This window comes from Mustelus asterias, chromosome 9 (assembly GCF_964213995.1).
Source record: "Mustelus asterias chromosome 9, sMusAst1.hap1.1, whole genome shotgun sequence".
Taxonomy (NCBI): domain Eukaryota; kingdom Metazoa; phylum Chordata; class Chondrichthyes; order Carcharhiniformes; family Triakidae; genus Mustelus; species Mustelus asterias.
Genome location: NC_135809.1, coordinates 48,912,094 through 48,932,375, shown reverse-complemented (window position 1 = coordinate 48,932,375; position 20,282 = coordinate 48,912,094). Strand labels below are relative to the sequence as shown.

General features: G+C 41.7%; 1 protein-coding gene across 2 annotated transcripts in view; it reads right to left on the bottom strand.

Annotated features, from left to right (window-relative positions):
- The window catches only part of asb15a (ankyrin repeat and SOCS box containing 15a), a 34,092-nt gene that overhangs the window by 11,592 nt on the left and 2,218 nt on the right, over positions 1-20,282 (bottom strand). Inside the window, exons 2-8 of one of the 2 annotated variants that reach the window (XM_078220151.1) lie at positions 16,928-17,072; positions 15,246-15,298; positions 14,948-15,079; positions 13,210-13,368; positions 7,826-8,071; positions 6,916-7,087; positions 1,693-2,236 (exon numbers count right to left, since the gene is read on the bottom strand). In XM_078220151.1, coding sequence (XP_078076277.1) covers positions 1,693-2,236; positions 6,916-7,087; positions 7,826-8,071; positions 13,210-13,368; positions 14,948-15,079; positions 15,246-15,298; positions 16,928-17,040 — 1,419 coding nt within the window. In that variant the 5' untranslated portion in view covers positions 17,041-17,072. The remainder of the gene's footprint in view (positions 1-1,692; positions 2,237-6,915; positions 7,088-7,825; positions 8,072-13,209; positions 13,369-14,947; positions 15,080-15,245; positions 15,299-16,927; positions 17,073-20,282) is intronic. The other variant, XM_078220152.1, reaches the window with a different exon arrangement.

The window sequence follows — 20,282 nt, the reverse complement described above, 5'->3', positions numbered from 1 at the left end:
GAATGTGAGGTCAGTGACCCAGTTGGTGAGATCTGGAATTCACTGACCTTTACTACTTGGGTGAACTTGTTGAACTTCTTACAGTACTGCATCCAGGTCCTTGAGGCTACACAGCTGACATTGACTGTGACAAGCTATCTGCTCCCATGCCTTCGCAGTGTCAGTATGGAGGGCCTAGTGTCACACTGTGAATAGTGGACCTTGCTCCATCTTCTGCACCAAGGCCTTCGCTGCTGCGTCAGAGCCTGCTCTCTCCTTTGTTGCACTTCAGCCACTCTTCCTGAAGTCGCATATTCTTCCCCAGTCACTTCCAGCACCTGTCCCAGGTAAATGGACCTATAACTAAGAGGTGCAGACTAGCTTTAAGCAGTGAGCGCTAAATTGAATTTAATTTCCCAATCTTCCTCTGCAAACTTGAACTCTCTTACTGGCTTGGTTTAAACTTATGACCCTAGTTTCAAATTTATCACTCTGAAATTCCCGAATATTATGATCGCTCATCCCCAGAGAATCCTTTACTATAGGATTATTCATCATTCCTGTCCCATTACACGACAGAAGATGATGTATATGATAGAGGAAATGAGGGAAGTTAATTGCACAATGCATTCTGACAACAGCTATCCTCACCTATGCATTGGTAACATCTATTTGAGAATGTCTGGGGAAATCTGCTTTCACAAACATTGCTTCACCGGGGATGCTAATCTGAAGCCACCCAAGACTAGCAGCATAATCCTGAACCAGCTCATTCCAAGCCATCCCCAGGGAATATTAACAACATCAGTTCACCTGCAGTGCATTATTGCCTAGACAAGCAAATTCATCAGTTGTCAGCCCTGGCTCAGTGCTCAAACTCTCACCTGAGTCAGAAAGAAGGTTGTGGGTTCAAGTTCTGACTCCAGAGAATTCAGCATATATTCCCGACTGACAGTGCAGTGCTGAAGCTGTATTGCACCGTCAGAGGTGTTGCCTTTTAGATAAGATACCTCTCTTCCCTTTCAGGTGGATATAAGGAACCTGCAGCACTATTATAAGAGTGGGGGAATTTTCCTGGTGACTTGCCAACTATTAAATCTCAATAACCACCGTTAAAATATTAAACCAATATTTATCTAATTGCAGGTTATGCAAATTGGCAGTTGTGTTTTCCTTTATAACAGTAGTGACAATGATTCTAAAGCACTTAATTTACTGTATAGTACTTTGGGACATTCTCGGTCATGAAAGATGTATTATGAATGCAAGTTAATTTTTCTTTCTTTCACCTTGTGGCAGAGTGGTTAGCACTGCCGCCTCACAGTGCCAGGGACCCGCGTTCGATTCCCAGCTGTCTGTGTTATGTTTGCACATCTGCGTGTCTGCGTGTGTTTCCTCCGGGTGCTCCAGTTTCCCCCCACAGTCCAAAGCCGTGCCTGAACAGTGTACCTGAACAGGCGCTGGACTGTGGGAACTAGGGATTTTCACAGTAACTTAATTGCAGTGTTAATGTAAGCCTGCTTGTGACTAATAAATAAACTTAAAACTTATCCTGTTGTTAGGAACTTTTCAAACACTCCATGTGCACCAAATTACTTTGAAATCCAGCGACTGGTGTCATTGTATGTAGACGCATTGCAAAACCAATTCATTCTGAAAGAATCTTCTATAATTCCTTTTGAATGCATTACGAACCAGGAGTGGGTCACTTACGGAGGTGATGTAGGACCTTGGTTCAATCATAGACCAGGGAAGAAACCTCCCAGAGCTCTCAGAGTGCACGCAGTCAAAGCAAATCTGCACATTGTAGCCATTATTGAGCAAGAGTCTCAGCATCATCTCATCATTTATGGCATACTGGATAGCAGTGGGAAAGTAGGTGTCATTAACCAGCAAGAAGTAGCTGTTCACATTGGCACCATGATGTAGAAGCAAGCGCACCAGTTCATGATTCCCCGCTCTTACTGCCACAAGGAGACAGGACAATGGATCTCTGTTGGGTATTGCCCCTGCCTTCAGCAGGAGTTCAGTGCACGCGATATCATTATTGGAAACAGCAATAAACAGGGCGGTTCTCCGCTTGTCATCATAGCTTGCGGCTATTTCTTCATCTAAAAGTGCATTAACGTCGAATCCACTTTCAATCAGTAATTCAAGGCATTGGGCACTGCCACTATCAGCAGCTGAATGGATTGGATTTATCCCACTTTTCTTTATTGCTGATTTCCGAGTTATTAGAATGAGAAGTTTCAGAGCCCTGCAGATAGAAATAAAGCATCAAACACGGATTTATAAAGGAATTAAATTTAGATCTGTGCAGAAAGAATTGAGGAATTAAACTTTTCAATATCAACGGAATTTCCTGACAACTGACTGCAAATGATTTCATAGAATCCCTACAGTGCAGAAGGAGGCCATTCGGCCCATCAAGTCTGCACCATCCACAATCCCACCCAGGTCCTATTCCCATAACCCCACATATTTACCCTGCTAATCCCCTGACACTAGGATCAATTTAGCATGGCCAATCAACCTAACCCTCACATCTTTGGACCGTGGGAGGAAACTGGAGCACCCAGAGGAAACCCACGCTGACACGGGGAGAATGTGCAAACTCCACACAGACAGTGACCCGAGGCCAGAATTGAACCCAGGTCCCTGGCACTGTGAGGCAGCATTGCTAACCACTGTGCCACCCGTGCCACCCCTACCACTGTGCCACCGTGTCGCCCCTATGATGTCTCAATGATATTTAGATTATATAGAATATACAGCACAGAAACAGGCCATTCAGCCCAAGACCGTGCTAATGTTTATACTTGACACATGTCTCCTCCTGTTCCATTGACTTCATCTCAGTCTTTCTGTTCCCCTTTCTGTCATAGGCTAACCTTGTTTCCTTTTGAAATTAATTCACCTCTAACTTATTTACATTAAACACTTCCTGTGATAGTGAGTTCCATGTTTTACTCACTCACTGAGAAAATACATTTTTCCTTATTTCCCTACTGATTTATTAGTAACTATCTCGTATTTATGACCCCTAGCTTTGGATTCTCTCACAAGCAGAAACATTCTCTCCACATCTACCTTGGACATTCCATTCATAATTTTTAAAATCTCCATCATGTCTCCTCTGAAGAAAAAAAACACTCAACCTTTTCCATCATTCCCAAAAGCTATAAGCTCTCAGTCCTGGTACCATTCTTGTAAATCTCTGCGATAACCCCCAGGATGTCCATGGGCAATCAGTGATTGATCTCCCCGTGGGGCTCATTGAGTATGAGTTCCCCTGGTAACAGGCAATGACTAACAGGCAGCTGGAATTCATTACCTGAGGCTTTTATAAGGCAGGCCCAGGACTGGGCCTTCTGAACTGTAGTCTCAGGCAGGGATTAGTGTGTGTACACCATGGCAGTGGTTTTACTTTGCATTCTGTAATAAACTAAGTTCCTTTCCAGTCAGGCTTCCTGAGTCATTGCAATCTCTTTTGCACTGCAGTGCTTCATATGTCCTTTTCTTTATAGTATGCAGACCAGAACTGTGCATACTATCCTAAGCATGGCCTGACCAGAGAGCTATATAAATCTAATATAACATCAGTCCTTTTAGATACCCCTAGAAAGAAATCTCAGTGCTTTATTAGAATTTATTTCGCTGGCCTGCAGTGTTGCATCAATTGTTTTTTTGTGAACACTATTACTCACCAATAACATGCATCTCACAAACAGTCCATGCCCCCTTACTAATCGCTGTTAGAACAGAAATTAACCCCAAAACAAATAAACCATTTGTCAAAAGGGACAATTGATTTTTTTGAAGAAAGGATGCTTTAGTATAATATGATTTTAATTTTAACTTAGAGATCAAGTGACAGATATAAACACACAAGACAGGTCATCTGATGCCAGTTAACAGGATTACTGTCTTATGACTATGCCCAGGCATCCATTCTTTTATATCAAAAGGTTGATGTTTCTGTTGCTTTATTTTCTTCTCTTTGCAATATCTCATGTTATGAGATCCAAACTTATCTTGTCATTGGGCAGAGATTGGGAATTCTGAGTTCCAAAAGGCCTTGGGAGTTTCAGTGCATATGCATATGCTTTGTAGTTGTTTGGGTTGAGGAGAAGGGTCCAGTACACCCGCATGAAGAAAGGAAAAAAAAGTGCAAAAAACCACCCTGCTCTTGGGTCACATCAGAGAAGAGTTCTAGACACTCTTCGAGAACTCCAGAAGAGTTCTAGAGTCCTAGAAGAGTCCTAGACAGGGAGAGGTCCTAAAGAGGGAACCCAAGAGGAGAACCCAGGGAGAGGGGACAGGGAGGGATCCCAGTTAAAGTGAGAGAACCAGAGAATGAGCTACTGGTAGGAGGAGACTGGTGGAGACCACCAGGGAGAGAAGCAAACAGAGAGGGTCCATGCAGAAGTACTGTAACTGGCAGGTTTTAAGTAAGCAGGGCTTGGGAGGTGCCCTGGAGATTTGAGAAGGCAGCAGAAAGTTCAGGCCACTGCAGCATCAGTAATCTTTTGGAGCAGTAGTGTTTTGCTTAGTGTGTGTTGCTTAGTCTGCTGGAGTGCAGACATGGATATCCAGGGGAACAGAGTCTCAGGAGATAAGACTGAATCCCGGGAAGTGTGCAGTTATTTTGGCAACTCGAGTGGGAGCAACTTTTAGAGAGATCTTCAAGGCTACATCTTTGAAAGGTGAAGACTGGAATCCTTCTTAAGACAGACAGAGGATGGGATTTTTTGCCCCAAAACCGGAAAATCCCGCCGGAGGTCAACGGATCTTTGCGTGGTCTGCCTCCAGCCTGCTACGATTCCTGTGGTGGGTGGGATGGGAAAATTCCCCCAAGAGTTTCAATGAGATTGATTGACTCAGTGTTTACTGACATCTGGATATGTTGCTGAGAAATCTGCTCTGTTTTGGTTGCATCTTCCATTTATTCAACCAGAGTATGTTCAACCAGAGTTTGCCTGTTAAGTCTTATGTAGCAATATTAATCCTGAATGTTAGAGTACAAAATGGATATGTTAATTGGCTGTGTATAGTTTATTTTATGTTCAAAACCCATGGAATCCTGTAACTTGATTCTCTGAGCAAGTGCCTTGGGTCTCAAACTATTTTAACCAACAAGTTATTGGTCCCTAACCAGATCACACCAAAATCTTGGGGGAATCTGGTCCAGGATTATAACATACTTAAAAAGATGTGTTGGTATTATTGGTGTTGATGATTAAGATTATTGTGCCAACGGTGCTTGACCCTGTCTCAGGTCTTTTTCTGTGGGATGAGCAAAGGCTCCAAATCCATTGAGATCAATAGATCAGGGAGTCAGGGAGCCAACAACCATCAAATCCTGTCTCAAGTAGTATGCAAGCAAATTTTAACCTCACACATCTGTCAGGAAACAAATGGGTTTGAGTTGAGTGCTGTCTGATTTTACTCTCTATTGAAGTCAATAGGTGGGATTTTCCTCCCTCTCCGTGGTGTGTTTCACGGTGGTGGGAGATGCACCGCTCGCTGACAGTGAGATCTTATGATCTCGCTGTTGTGAATGGGGTTTCCTGTTGAATGCACCCCTCACTGCTGAGAAACCCACGGCAGGGGTGCACCATTGGCAGGACCATAAGATCCTGACAGCATGAATGGCATCAAGATTTGGGTGAACGAATCAATACCAGGTGAGATATAAAACCAGGATCCAATCCAATCTCGTGGACTTTGCATCCAGTGGGTTGAATTAAAATTATCCCAACATGTCGGGAGGGAAGAATTTTAAACCTTTTGTTGCTCAATTTCCTTTGCGATGTGAAACATGTAATGCACTGTAAAATGAAGATGTAAATAAATGTATGTTACTCATGATTATTGTTTCTCAAGAAATTAGTGATAGGTGTACATGCTGACCTCCAATCTGATGTCCTTGGCTGCTCTCAGTCCATAGCGTCCAGTGTTACAAGCTCCTGACCTGCTGAGCAGCCTTCTGCTGAAGGATTCACAGTCTCAGATACAATCTGGCGATCAAATTAGTTTGATTCTTAACTTGGATTCAAAGCGCTTTTTAGAAGGTGAAGGAGAAGCGAACAAACAACATATGGTTTTTTATAAAATAAAGGGTTTAGCAAATTGTTTTATCCTTGTTTCCCATGACATAATTAGAGATATCCCCTGAAATGCATTTGAGAGTTATATGATATTATTGCATCAAAAATGGTGCAAGCTGGCTCTGGCTCATTTTTAGATCAAAAACCAAAAGCAGTTTCTTCAAATATTAATGGAATAAAAAGATAAATGATCGAATACAAGGAACTGGATCATACATTTTCCTATTACTAATGTTTTTTATTGTACAAACAAGCTCTATGGACACTTTACTTATCAATGATAGTCATCAACCAGTGATACAGTTAGGATTCTTGTTCACATAGCTCACTAATCCATGAATTTAGCTTCTCTTTGCTAGCTTCTACACATTTGCCTCTGCTGAATGTGTCACCTAGCTTCCGTCTAGTTTTTTTTTGTCCTCATGGTACTTTGCCCAGTGATCAGTTATTAAATGTGAGCTTTGATGTTGAGTTGCAACAAGCTACTCGAATATAGGGCATCAAGTCAGGCTTCACATTGACTTCACCTGCCAAGTGCAATTGCAACAGGCGTGATTAGTTAGCGACCAAAAGTGGGAGGTTGTGCTAAATTACAGCTCGTTAGCACAAGTGAGAAGAGGCCAAATAGGCCTTCTACCCTGTTTACCAAGCACAAACCAAGCCTGGAATCTTCCGAATCTGCATGGCCTAGCTACTGACTGAATGAACTCATTGAGCCATCAGAGGTAAGACCCACTAAGTCTTCATAATGACCAGTAACCAGCCAAGCCAAATCAGGGTATTGTTTTCAGTGCCTGGCGATTTGATGAGTTGCTATATTACTCACAAGTAGTGGCCCTTCTGTGCTGCTCTGTGGATTGGAAGGTGACCTGCATTGTCAGGTTCATTGGGATTGGCTCCATACTCTAGCAGAACGGTGATACAATCTGGATTCCCACCTTCAGCTGCTTCAAACAGTATGGAGGCACCGTCATCCGCCTGAGCAAGCACATCGCCTCCTGCAAACAAAAGAAGGCATTCCATGTTGAAATAAACAACTTGAATAAAAGTCACACTTCCTTCAAGCTCACTAGATTAATTTCAGGGATGTAAAGGGTTACTCAGCCTATAGCTTCTGGTGATTTAGAAGAATGAGAGGTGATCTCATTGAAACTCTCAGAGAACTCAACAGGGTAGAAACTGAAAGATTGCTTCTTCTGGCTGGAGAGTTCAGGATAAGGGATCAACCATTTAGTACTGAAGTCAGGGGACTGTGGTGATTGATTCCTTAAGGGCAGCACAGCAGAAGAGGGTCAACGGGTCAACTGGCTTGAAGGACCAATTGGGACTGAGAATGGGTGATCACCCCAGAGGGTAGAGTTCTCTCTAGCCAGAAGATGGGGGTGGGAGGTTGCTGGCCTCTGTACAGTTTTTCCTTGTTAATAAATACCCTTGGCATTCCTGATGAAGTCTGTAGCGTGCATCATTACAGGGACATTCCCTCATCCAGAAGTTTGTGGATTTTGATTTTTTTCTACCCCAGAGGGATGAGTGTTCAGTTTGTTGACCATTGTTAAGACAGAGATCAATACTTTTTCAATAATATGAGGCGATTGAGAGATAAGGGGATAGAGTGGGAAAGTAGAGTTGAAAATATGCCACAGTCTTATTGAGTGGCAGTGCAAGCTCAAGGGGATGAATGTCACCTTACATTCCTCTGTAGATCATATTAATGAAGTGCGTTTTTCTGATGGTACCTTTATGAATGAGATGCTCCAATACACTGCAGTGCCCAAATGCAGCAGCAATGGCAACAGGAGTTACTCCATACCCATCCTTCTGATTAACACTCCCACTGTTCCTCAGCAGCAGTGCTACCATGTCATCATGTCCTTGTTTGGCTGCTTCATGCATTGCTGTCCACCTCCTAACACAGGGCCGGTTTATAAGCGCCCCATGTTGTAGCAGCAATGATACCATGTCGAGGGAATTCTTCCTCACAGCTTAGAAATAAAGAGCAGACAAGAAACACAACAAGAAGTGTAAACTTCTTTTTTGAAAGAGAAGTGGAAACGGAATAAATATATAGAGGATTCCTAACAGATGAACAGATGGTGCAAGGTCACATCACACTTCAGGAGGCTTGATGAGGTAAGAAGCAGTGACAGCAAAGCCTGCGGTTAATGACGGTAACTGGAAGCCCAAGGTGCTCTAATACACTCACAGACACTGGGGAGAATATTAGCCATCCAAAAAATGAGTTAATTTGGGTCAGATAAGGAGTGAAAATTTTAAGAGAATCTCTGAGATTTTAACTGAGGTAGGATGGTGACAAAGCTTCCAATTTAGAGTCATAGAATCATAGAGATATACAACACGGAAACAGGCCCTTTGGCCCAACTCGTCCATGCCTACCAGGTTTCCTAAACTGAACGAGTTCCATTTGCCTGCATTTGGCCCATATCCTTCTAAATCTTCTCCATCCATGTACCTGTCCAAATGTCTTTGTAATTGTACCCAGCTCCTCAACATCCTCTGGCAGCTTATTCCATATACCCAACACCCTCTATGTGAAAAAGTTGCCCCTCAAGTCCCTTTGAAATCTTTCCCCTCTCAACTTAAACTTATGCCCTCTAGTTTTGGACTCCCTACCTTGGCTATTCACCTTATCTATGCCCCTCATGATTTTATAAATCTCTATAAGTTCACCCTTCATCCTCCTATAGGCTCCCTCATGAAATGGTTTGGTCATCAAATATTGATATTAGGCTGCCTGTTTCTGATGTAATCTATTGTCCGGGTTTAACCCTGGTTGGCTGCAAACCAGGACCTGAAGGGAGAGTAGGAATACTCTGTGGGCCAGGTGCAGCAGGAATGCTTCCTCCCAGCTCACTAAGCTTATCCCTTTCCCTGACCACCACTGAGCCGCACTCCCTGTGACCATTAATCCCCTCCACGATGAGACTCTCCCCTGCCCCAGGGTCACTGACCACCCTCAATTTCTGGGCTCGTCCCACTCCCACACCATCCTCCCACTAACTCAGCTATAGTTCCTCAACTTCCTCCTGGTCTGTGGCATTCTCCAGACATTAGGGAACCATCCCTGTGAATCAGGCTGGCTTCTAGGCAGGGAATGTGCTGGAAAAAAGACAAATACTGCAATATTAAAATTGCACAGACCAAATCTCTTCCCCCACCTTGTTTACAAAATCAGCCCCAGTCACGATTGAGGCCGTTATTCATCTTTTTATTGCATTCCTCCCTCAAATTATCTTTCATATAGACTTTGAAACGTAATCTCCATGAGCATAGTCTTAAAGGACCAGTGAATACTCATCCCAATCCCAAATATTCTCGTTGAGTACTTAGTGTGATGACAGCACTTAATTGTGCCTTAAAATCTTTGTCAAAGGGGATGTTAAGATGTGATGTGGAATAATCATATATATCCTAGTTGTTTTTAGTACAAGTCTGAATACAACCAACCCAAGCTCTCAGTTTCAGTTTGATATTCTATGTTTGCCAATGTTGCATTTTTTTACTTTATGAAATAGAATCATAGAATCCTACAGTGCAGAAGGAGGCCATTTGGCCCATCGAGTCTGCACCGACCGCAATCCCACCCAGGTCCTACCTCCATAACCCCATGCATTTACCCTAGCTAATCCCCCTAACACTAAGGGGCAATTCAGCATGGCCAATCTACCTAGCCCGCACATCTTTGGACTGTGGGAGGAAACCGAAGCACCCGGGGGAAATCCACACAGACACGGGGAGAATGTGCGAACTCCACAGTGATAGACAGTGATCCGAGCCAGGAATTGAACCCAGGTCCCTGGCGCTGTGAGGCAGCAGTGTTAACCACTGTGCCACCATGCTGCCCAAATAGGTATGCAAAGTAGTCTCCATTCTGTCTAAAATTATTCCATTGATGGTTATTGATAAGGAAGAGGCTGAAAGTAGAATCAATTTGCTTTTTATGTGTTAGCTGGCTTTGTGGCTGTTGCTTTAAATTGTCTAAATGTTCAAAGGCATGGCAAATCTTAAATCTCAAATGTTATATTGAGAAACAATCTTACTCCATATTGAGGGCTTGCCAATGACGTACCTTATGAGAAAAGGAGATAGCTCGATTCCTTACTTAGCTCTGAGTGCTTTAATTTATATGGGGTTTAGATGATGGTGATATCCATAGACAGAGGCTGGAGATTGAAACTATTGTACTAGATTGCCCTCTATTGGGTGATTTACAAATTCACTTTAGTGATCTCTTATGGTGACTCCAATGCAAATACAAGGTTGTAGGAATGGTTATAAATAAGTAAGAACACATCAATTGAAGAGTTATGAGTTAGAACAGCTGAACACAAGGAATGACTTTTGTCATTCAAGGCTCCATTCCACCAGGCAGGAGATTTACCCTGAAAGAAAGGGTTTTCTAATTTCCAAAACTCTCTGCAGGACCTATTCCAATCAATGATTACATGAATAATAAATCCATAAGTTATGATCCATAATTTTCTGTGGACCATGCAAAGTCTCAAAAATAGATTCAATGAATAGCAATTCATTCCACTGTAACCTGTTGGGGAGGAAGGATGGTAACACTTCCAGTTCAGGCACCGAGCAAAGTGCTTCCGGTCCAGAGTCAAAGATTCAAGTCACTTTTTAGTCTCTGCAACACAGTGTTCAAACGTTTCCTGCACAACGGAAGAGGCCAGTGCATTAGAAAGAAAAGGAGTTTTTCAAGAAATTAGTTGAGACATTGGATGCAAGTAATTATCAGCAGGTGGTTTGATGTGCGATTTCTGATGCAATCCCATTTTCATAGAATAGAATCAATAGAATCCCTACAGTGCAGAAGGAGGCCATTTGGCCCTTTGAGCCTGCACCGACCACAATCTCACCCGGGCCCAACGTATTTGCCCTGCTAATCCCCCTGACACTAAGGGACAATTTAGCATGGCCAATCAACCTAACTCACGCATCTTTGGAGTGTGGGAGGAAACCGGAACACCCGGAGGAAACCGGAGCACCCGGAGGAAACCCACACAGACACAGGGAGAACGTGCAAACTCCACGCAGACAGTGACCTGAGGCTGGAATTGAAGCCGGGTCCCTGGCGCTGTGAGGCAGCGGTGCTAACCACTGTGCCACCGTGCCACCTCATTTTCAATCATGTTTGAGTTTCGCATTTACATTGCATGGTCACTGAATTCCCTCAATGGGTTTAATGCTGTATGATCCACTAAATGACTTTCCACAACCCTCCACGACATCACGAGCATTTTACCTTAAAGAAAACAAAGAGGCAAAAAGCCTCACATCAACCATTTAATGATAGATGATTGCAAACTGAACTCTCTGACAAAAATATTTCTACACGGAAAACGTGTGTTGTGTGATTTGCGTCACTGATGCTGTCTGACAATTTTCATTAAATTTGTTTTAAAACTAATATGAAAATAAAAAACAAAATCAAATGCAAAAATTTAAGCAATGCTATCTGAGGTACTTGTGGATTTGGTCTGCAAATTATCCCTCAAGTTCAAGACATCAGGCTTTCCCAGAATCCAAACCTGCCAGAAATCTCTCCACTAAGTTAACCCTTTTAACTGTACTTTGTCATAATTGTGGCAGGTTTGAGAATAAGCATGGAGAGTTAATGCTATCCTTTACACTTATTATTGTTCCGCAGTTGGTAAGTCTTTTCCAGTTGTCATATTCTAAACTGTCTTCACAGTATGTCAATAGTTTATGATCCCTCAGCCAAAGTTGTTCAATATCATGTTCTGAGGTGGACAGGTGCAATAATACAACACCGCATCTTTAGAACAGGGTCTCCATTCAAAAACTAGCAGCTGCATTTAAATCCCGTGGGATTTCAAATGGCACAGCACATGGAATAAATTTCAGCACAGCAATTGCTGATGGTATTATTTTAGTACATACATGCCTGGAACAGAGAATTTGAATTGTAACCGACTGCAAGCTCATTCTTGATAAAGCCAAAATAATGATCCATTTGTTATTTTTCTTGGGTGAATGTTACGACACATGATAAGGTGCTAGTGTCCTGATAACAATCTTGATCTGTACTGACATAGGTTGTTGGAGATATATTTTTTATTAAGGTGGTTAGCCTTAACATTAGAAATAAGTTTTTCACATAAGAGCGTTTTTGCATTCAAAGTTTAATACTGGTGTGAAGTGATTGCAGGTCCATAATGGTAGTGTGATTCAAGTGTCAGAGCCCGGTCACAGAAAGAAGTTATCTCAACACATTTTGGCTTGACGTCACATTAATCATAAACTCAGTGTAGGGTCAAACCTGCTTTATACAGTGCTCACACAGTCCAGGGTCAACTGGATCCCTGGGCTCTTTGTAAATCCACTTCGCCTCAATGGAAATGTTTAGGAAATGTTGGCTCCCTACTTCCACCTGGAATTTAGTGGAGCTTCTCGTGATTGGTGACACAATGGTTAGCATTAATGCCTCACAGCACCAGGGACCTGGGTTTGATTCCTGGCTTGGGTCATTGTCTGTGTGGAGTCTGCACATTCTCCCTATGTCTGCGTGGGTTTCCTCCGGGCACTCCGCTTTCCTCCACAGTCCAAAAGATGTGCTGGTTAGGTGCATTGGCCATGCTAAATTCTCCCTCAGCTTACCCGAACAGGCACCGAAGTGTGGCGACTCAGGGATTTTCACAGTAACTTCATCGCAGTGTAAATGTAAGTCTACTTCTGACAGTAAGAAATAAACTTTAACTTCATGGGGCTTCTCATGATCTGATTTGGACAGAAGATTAGCAGGAAACTCTATTGAAGCAATGCAAATGACCATTTGTACTTTTTCTATGGAGTTCCTACTTCAGTGAAAGAATAAAATGACTGTGTTTTTTGCCTCCCAATTTGTAGATATTAATTCTGGTGGGTATTCTTGTCAGCTTTAATTAAAAGGTAAATCAACCTTACTGTCCTGCCAGCAGTGCTCATGCGTGGATGTTAGGTGAGAACACAATCAGGTTAGAGTTTGAAGTGTCCCTCTCTGAGCATTTAATCCATACCCCAGCAAGGCGTCAGGAGAGAAGGGGATGGGAAGCAACAAACTAAGATTCAAAAGGGATAAAAATCTACTTACCAATCAGTAGCGGTGTTTCTCCCCGGTCGTTAGTGACATTGGGACAGATCCGCTTCTCCAAAAGAGCTTGCACATTCCCTAATATTCCAGCAGTAGCAGCCAAAGTAAGTGGGGTATTCCCATCTTCGGTCCTCTGTTGCCAAATTGTTTTATACGATGCTACAATTAACGATTTAGAAACATAAATAGATACATTTATACACTGAACTGCCATTTCATCTAACCACAATTCCCACTGATGAGTATAGACTCATATCAGCTTGAGTGGGAACGAATGTACAATAAAGAACATTCACAGAACAGACTCAACTACCATGATTTAGCAATGACTTTGACCTCTATGTAATACCAGTAAAAACGACACCACAGCATTTATGATACTCACAGCAAATTGATAGGGGTGACAGTTACAGATATGTGCAATTAGAGGTGTCAAATAATGATATCCCAATTGATTGGAAAATGTCACATTTAAATTAAAATTGTGTTTTTTTTTCAGAGGTAGAATATGATCCGTGAGCCAGGTAATGAACAGCATTCCCAAGCTCAATCCTTTCTCATGCTGGTTGACTTTATTGCTAGCTGGGCAGTTGTTAATCTATTATTGAGTAGTTAAGGTGAATACCATAAGCTAAAGGGAAGCTAGATAAGCACACGAGGGAGAAAGGGATAGGAGGTTATGCTGATTGGGGTAGATGAAGAAGGAGGGTGGCAAGTGATCACCACTGCTGCCTCACAGCGCCAGGGACCCAGGTTCAATTCGGGCCTTGGGTAACTGTCTGTGCAGAGTTTGCATCTCCTTGTGTCTGTGTGGCCTTCCTCTGGGTGCTCCGGTTTCCCCCCACAGCCTGAAGATGTGCGGGTTAGGTTGATTGGTCATGCTAAATTGTCCCTTAGTGTCAGGGAGATTAGCAGGGTAAATACGTAGGGTTTCGGGGATAGGGCTTGGGTGGGATTGTCGCTGCAGGCCCGATGGGCCAAATGGCCTCTTTCTGCACTGTCGGCATTCTATAATTCTATGAAATTCTATGATGGAAGGAGGCTTGTGGGGATCTTAGACATTGATGCAGATCAGTTGAATAGGCTGTATAGGTTTAAGGTGCTGGGGTGTAGGTATAGGGGAAATGTTAGGGGGAAGTTTTTCACACAGAGGGTGGTGGGCAAGTGGAATCGGCTGCTGTCAGTGGTGGTGGAGGCAAACTCAATAGGGTCTTTTAAGAGACTCCTGGATGAATACATGGAGCTTAATAGGATGGAGGGTTATAGGTAGGCCTAAAAGGTAAGGATATGTTCGGCACAACTTATGGGGCCGAAGGGCCTGTTTTGTGCTGTAGGTTTCTATGTTTCTATGTTTCTATATGTGTTTTGGACTCAATGTTAGTATTGTAATCGGCCTCAACATCCCTTGGAAAAACTGATGCAAATTCTACTCCACAATCATAACTAGCATCCCTTGTTTGAAGTGAGGGTGCATGGGTATCCATTGCATTTGGGATTAGGTAAGCTGCAATGGTCTCTATAGCATGATACCCTGTTGTCACTGCCAAGGGTCACACATCAATAACGGCCAATTGGATGAAGAAACTGAAGGATGATCACAATCCATGGGATCAGATTCAAGAAATTGGCTGGGGGAGGGAGGGCAGTGTGATGAGAATTGTATTTTACTTTAATAGAAAGACATTTATCAATGTCTTTCTATTAAAACATTATGGTCTGGTTTCTAATGTTAACTCACAGTCCAGTACAATTTCAAGCACTTGTTGAATGGGTTGGACAGCAGCTTCATGCAATGGAAACCATCCCTTCTCATCTGCTTCATCAAAAGCGAATTTATGTTTTATCAACTGTTGTAGAGTGAAGATTTCTCCTAGAAAAAATTAATCACAAAGCTTTTACTGTTAGTCATGATCATATGGAATGGTGCAGCAGGCTCAAAGGCTCAAAAGGCCTACTCCTGCTCCTCATTCATATGTTCATATTATCGAGAACTACAATACTACAAATATGCATGGTGTGTGGGCCAGACACTGTACCTTGCCTGATTGATTCCACTATTTGTCTGTTTTCTTGGCTGGGTGGCAAAAACCTATAAATGAAATGGCACAAGATGAGTGAGGTCCTGTTTCTGGATTGATAAAAATGGTTACAGAGGGCAAGATTCTCTGGCTTCCCCTCAGCGTTTCTCTTGGCAGTGGGAGGTGGCGTGCCGTTCACTGGCAGCGGGATCTTCTGGTCCCACCACTGTCAATGGGAATTTCCATTGAAGCCACCCCACTCTGCCGGGAAACCCATGGCTGGGGGTGTCCCACCGGCAAGACCAGAGAATCTTGCTGATGTGAACAGCCAGAGAATTCTGGCCATAGAATTTACAAGAGAGAAGCAAGCCATTCAGCCCAACTAGTCTCTGCTGGTAATAAAACTCCATTCAATTCTCCTTCCATTCCATCCATCTCATTTTTGCCTTTCAGCTTATCTTTCAATCCCTCTTTTCATGTACATGTCTGCTTTCCTTTCAAAAAGGTTTTTAAGAAATTTGCCTCACCCACTACCTGTGGTAGCCAGTTCCATATTCAAATCTTTCTGAGTAAAATAATTCCTCCTTATTTCCCTGTTGAATTATTAGTAACTATCCTATATTTATGGTCTCTCGCCTTGAACTCTCCAAAACGCTCTCTCTTTCTATCCTGTCCACCCAATGTATGATTTTTAGGATCTCTTGTTTAAGTCTTCTTCTCTTTTCCAAAGAACAATCCACTAATCTGTTCAAGCCTTCAAAAAACTGTATTCTCTCAGTTCTGGTCCCATTCTTAATTGTTTACGCTTTCTCCAATGCTTCTACGTCCTTTTTTATAGTATGGAAAGCAGAACTGTGCACAGTACTCTTACATGCCACTTGACCGTGATTCTACACAAGTTTAACAAAACTTCACTTCTTTTGAATTCTATACTGGCATCTTCTGACCTGTTTTTAACGATTGCTTCACCGGATCCCGAGATCCCTTTGGTCTTCTACTCATTCAGTCTCTTATTTTATTTTCCAAGATTTGATTTAGGTTTCCCCAAAGATAACCAGCTCCCATTTACCTATATTAATGCTCCATTTGACAGTTAGCTGCCCAGCCCAATCTACGAGTTTTCTGATATATTTTTGTATTATGTTGCTTTCTTCCTCAGTGTTTGCCACACCCTCAAGTTTGGTAATATCTGCAATTTTTAATATTGAGCAGCTTATTGCTAAATCTGAATCACTAATGTAAATTAGGAATAATAGTGGATCCAATATTTACTCTTGTGGAGCACTGCTTTCTATCTTTCTCCAACCTGGATAACTATCACTCACCCTTACTCGCTACTTTACATTTTTAAGATAAATGAAATGAAGTCTTGTGGCAGTGTCCCTGCCTCTGAGTCAAAAGCTCTAGGTATTTGTCCAACTCCAAGACTTAATGGCTAAGGAAGATGCATTGTTACTATGGCCAAACAGATTGAATATCAACTTGTAAATCCTGCCAATGCATGCCTGTGGCAGGTGGTAACAGCAGGAGAGAATCCTGACCAGCCACATGTGGAAGGCAATGGCAGACCACTGCTGCACTTTGCCAAGCATAACCATGGACCAATATATGGAAGTTCATTGTCACTAACATCTTCTTAGATCGTGGTACCTGGAGAGAGAAATGAAGTCATTTGTCACATTCTGCTCTGCATCAATTACCTTTCATGATACTGAGATGTTGAGTTATTATTGGCTTCAATACTCTCTTCAATACTCAGCTGGATTGCATATTGTGTCAGTTGCTCATTGACTGAATCAGTATTTGCATCCATTATCTTGCGAATTGGAGAATCTGCACTAAGACCTATCAGGCAAGGGATAAAATAAGAGAGTAATGGTCAACTTATGTATCAGTAAATTGATGGCTGTATTGAGTTATGAAACTAGAATTCAATTGAGGAGTCGTCTGACATCATAAATGGCCATTTAGAATAAGAACGTTTTAGCAACAAGAGACCATTTGGCTTACATAAGCCTGTATTTGTTAAGAATAAACTTAGCTCACTTTCTCACCAAATTTCTCTCCCAAGAAACATAGAATATAGATGATGTGGAAATGCCGGCATTGGACTGGGGTGGGCACATAAGCAGTCTCACAACACCGGGTTAAAGTCCAACAGGTTTATTTGGTATCACAAGCTTTTGGAGCACTGCTCCTTCATCAGGTGAGTGGGTTTGTGATTCAAGACTTTGTGATTCTACAGAATATAGAAGCAGGAGAAGGCCATTCGGCCCTTTGAGCCAGCTCCACTATTCATTTTCTTTATGATTTGATCATTAAATTTTATCTCCTGATCCCGGCTTCCCTCCATATCCCTTGATCCCTTTAGCCCCAAGAGCTGTGCCTAATTTCTTCAAGCGTTCTTTGAACCTCTGTCTGTCTGCTTCAATTTAAACTTAAGTTCGCTTTAAAAAGTTTTATATGATGTCCTTTCTTACAGTAATGATATCCATCTAATATATTAACATGCTCCAAAGCACAAAACAGAAATTAAAATAACTGGATAAGTATTGATTGAACACGAGTTATGGAACATGACTGATAAGTTGGTTAAAGAGTTACACATTGAGGAGGCTTTTGACAGACAGAGTTTTAAGTAATAAACCCTGTCCCAGACCCTTCCAAAAGTGCAAAGAGCTGATGGAATAAATTTGTTACTAAGTTTAACACATCCATTCATCCAATTTTCTGCTTCTGTTTCTTCCCCACAAAACCCTTCTTCTAGACTGCCACTTGCCCTAGTTCTGAATCTATTTTGTTTCCATTTCTCCTCTGCCCACTCTCTTGTGATTTACTCCCCTGCTCCCTTGACTCTATTTATACTAAACTGCTGACTACCTGTTTCCTCTCTTGAAGCTAATATTGTAAGTTATTTCCTGAATTCAGGTGTTGCACCCCCTCTCCCATGTTAAAAAATGCCATCATAACCAGTTCCTCAGAAACTCCAGTCTAACTCCCTTGGTTCTTGAAAACTACCCTCATCTCCAATTTCCATTATTTCTCCAAAATTCTTGAACATGCTGGCCTCTCCCAAATCCATGTCCCATTTTTCCTCAACTCCACAAATGAATCTCTCCAATGAGCTTTCTGCCTTTGTCACATTACTGAAAAGGCACTCAGTCAAAAATTGCAGCCTCTGTGATTGTAATCATGGGCATTATCTCTCCTCTCTGTAACCTTTGACATGAAAAACCAAACTATCCTCCTTCACAGCCTCTCCTATGTTACCCAACTTAGTGGGGCTATCCCTTGCATGATTCCATGTTTATCTATCAGATTGTACCCAAAACAGTTCCATCTCTTTGCAACCTTTTCATTAGGAGCTCCCCCAACTATCTATTTCTGCCCCCTCCTCTTCCTTGTCCAAATACTGCCCATGCTGATATCGTCCACGGATTTGTGATCAATACCAAATGTATTCTCAAAATAACTGGCCCTATCTCTTTATTATCTACCTCAATCCCTCCACTGTCTCTATTTACTCAGTAAGCAGTCTCACAACATCAGGTTAAAGTCCAACAGGTTTATTTGGAATCATGAGCTTTCAGAGTGTTGCTCCTTCATCACCTGATGGACACAGAAGCTTGGTCCATCAAAAATAGGTTATTTGCTACTGCTCTCCTTTTTCCATTCTGCCTTTCCTGGGAATCTGATTTTTCATTTTCCGCCTCCTGGGTTGAGGATTATGAAGTAATTATTTGATAACTTTGTTAGTTTATTGTTCCAAGACTTCAGCAACCCAGTCATTTTCAAAAGGACTAACACTTGTGCTACTGTGCATCAATTTGAAAAAAATATTAATCTTATTCAAGGTATTTCCAGCAAACCTTCAGTCAATCTTCTCTCAAGACTGCTGCCTACTGGATTTCTCGATTTTATTTTCAAAATTTGTGTCTATCTTTAATATTATTTACAATCCTACTAAACATCATCCTAGATTTTGCAGTCCATGGCAAAGAAATTTGTCAGTAGCCTCAAAGAGACAAGTCACAAAGATATCTGTGGCATGGATTTCATCTTTCTTGACCTTAATTTGAATCTGGTGCCAAGTCAATGGGTTCTCCTGACATCCAGAAACAGTGAGCCCACCAGTGTAAGAAACCAATCACATTGAAGTATTCTCATAGACAACAAACCAAGAAGTAAAATATACTGATTATCCTTCATTTTTTCAAATAAATATTAGAGAGCAAAATAAAGATTGGAACATATTTGTAACTGAAATGCCATAAAGGAACTTTTAAAAGTTACATTAAAAAAGATGGAATTATCATAATTGAGAAATTTATCATTCCACAAATATAGAATCAGTTTTCCAGGGCCACAGGGGTCACTTAGTAATAGTTGAGACATGGTAATTCTCATTATTAAGGCATAACTTTTACAGGATTTTAAAAATAGCAATATTACAACACATAAGGAGATGTATTTGTCAGTTAAATTACTTCTAAAAATGTATATGGAGACTTCAACAGCACTTCCTGCGGAGGAGCAAGGCAGCACTGACAACAGCTTCTATGTTCTGTGCTTAATTCCATTTGTGCTGATGTCAGAAGTTGCTGTCAGTTTCACAGGTGAGAGAATGATGGCAGTTTCGCTGTGATGACGACTGATCCCCATTTTATTTTGTTTTAGCTTAGCCAGCATGAATTTCAACTGTAGTCTCACCAATATTGTCTTAATTTCTACCCTTCTGCTGTCATGACCACTATGTGTTAGCTAACTTTTAAAATCACATTTTATCACTTTACTTTGCTCTTTTGAAGTGCAAACGTTTTGTGTCACGATCTTGTTGTGCACTTTCACAAGCCTTCCAATTCCGACAATATGTAGTGAGAGTAGGGAAGCAATTCTGCATCACTTCTGATTCTTAGCAAACTGTGATAGTTAATTGTCATTTTATGTATAGATTTTGTGTAAATTTTGTTCTTCAGACTGGTTTTGGCTTTACACAATGGATGAATGCCCTTATTTAAGAGATTCTTAACATAAACAAATAATCAATTAACAAAA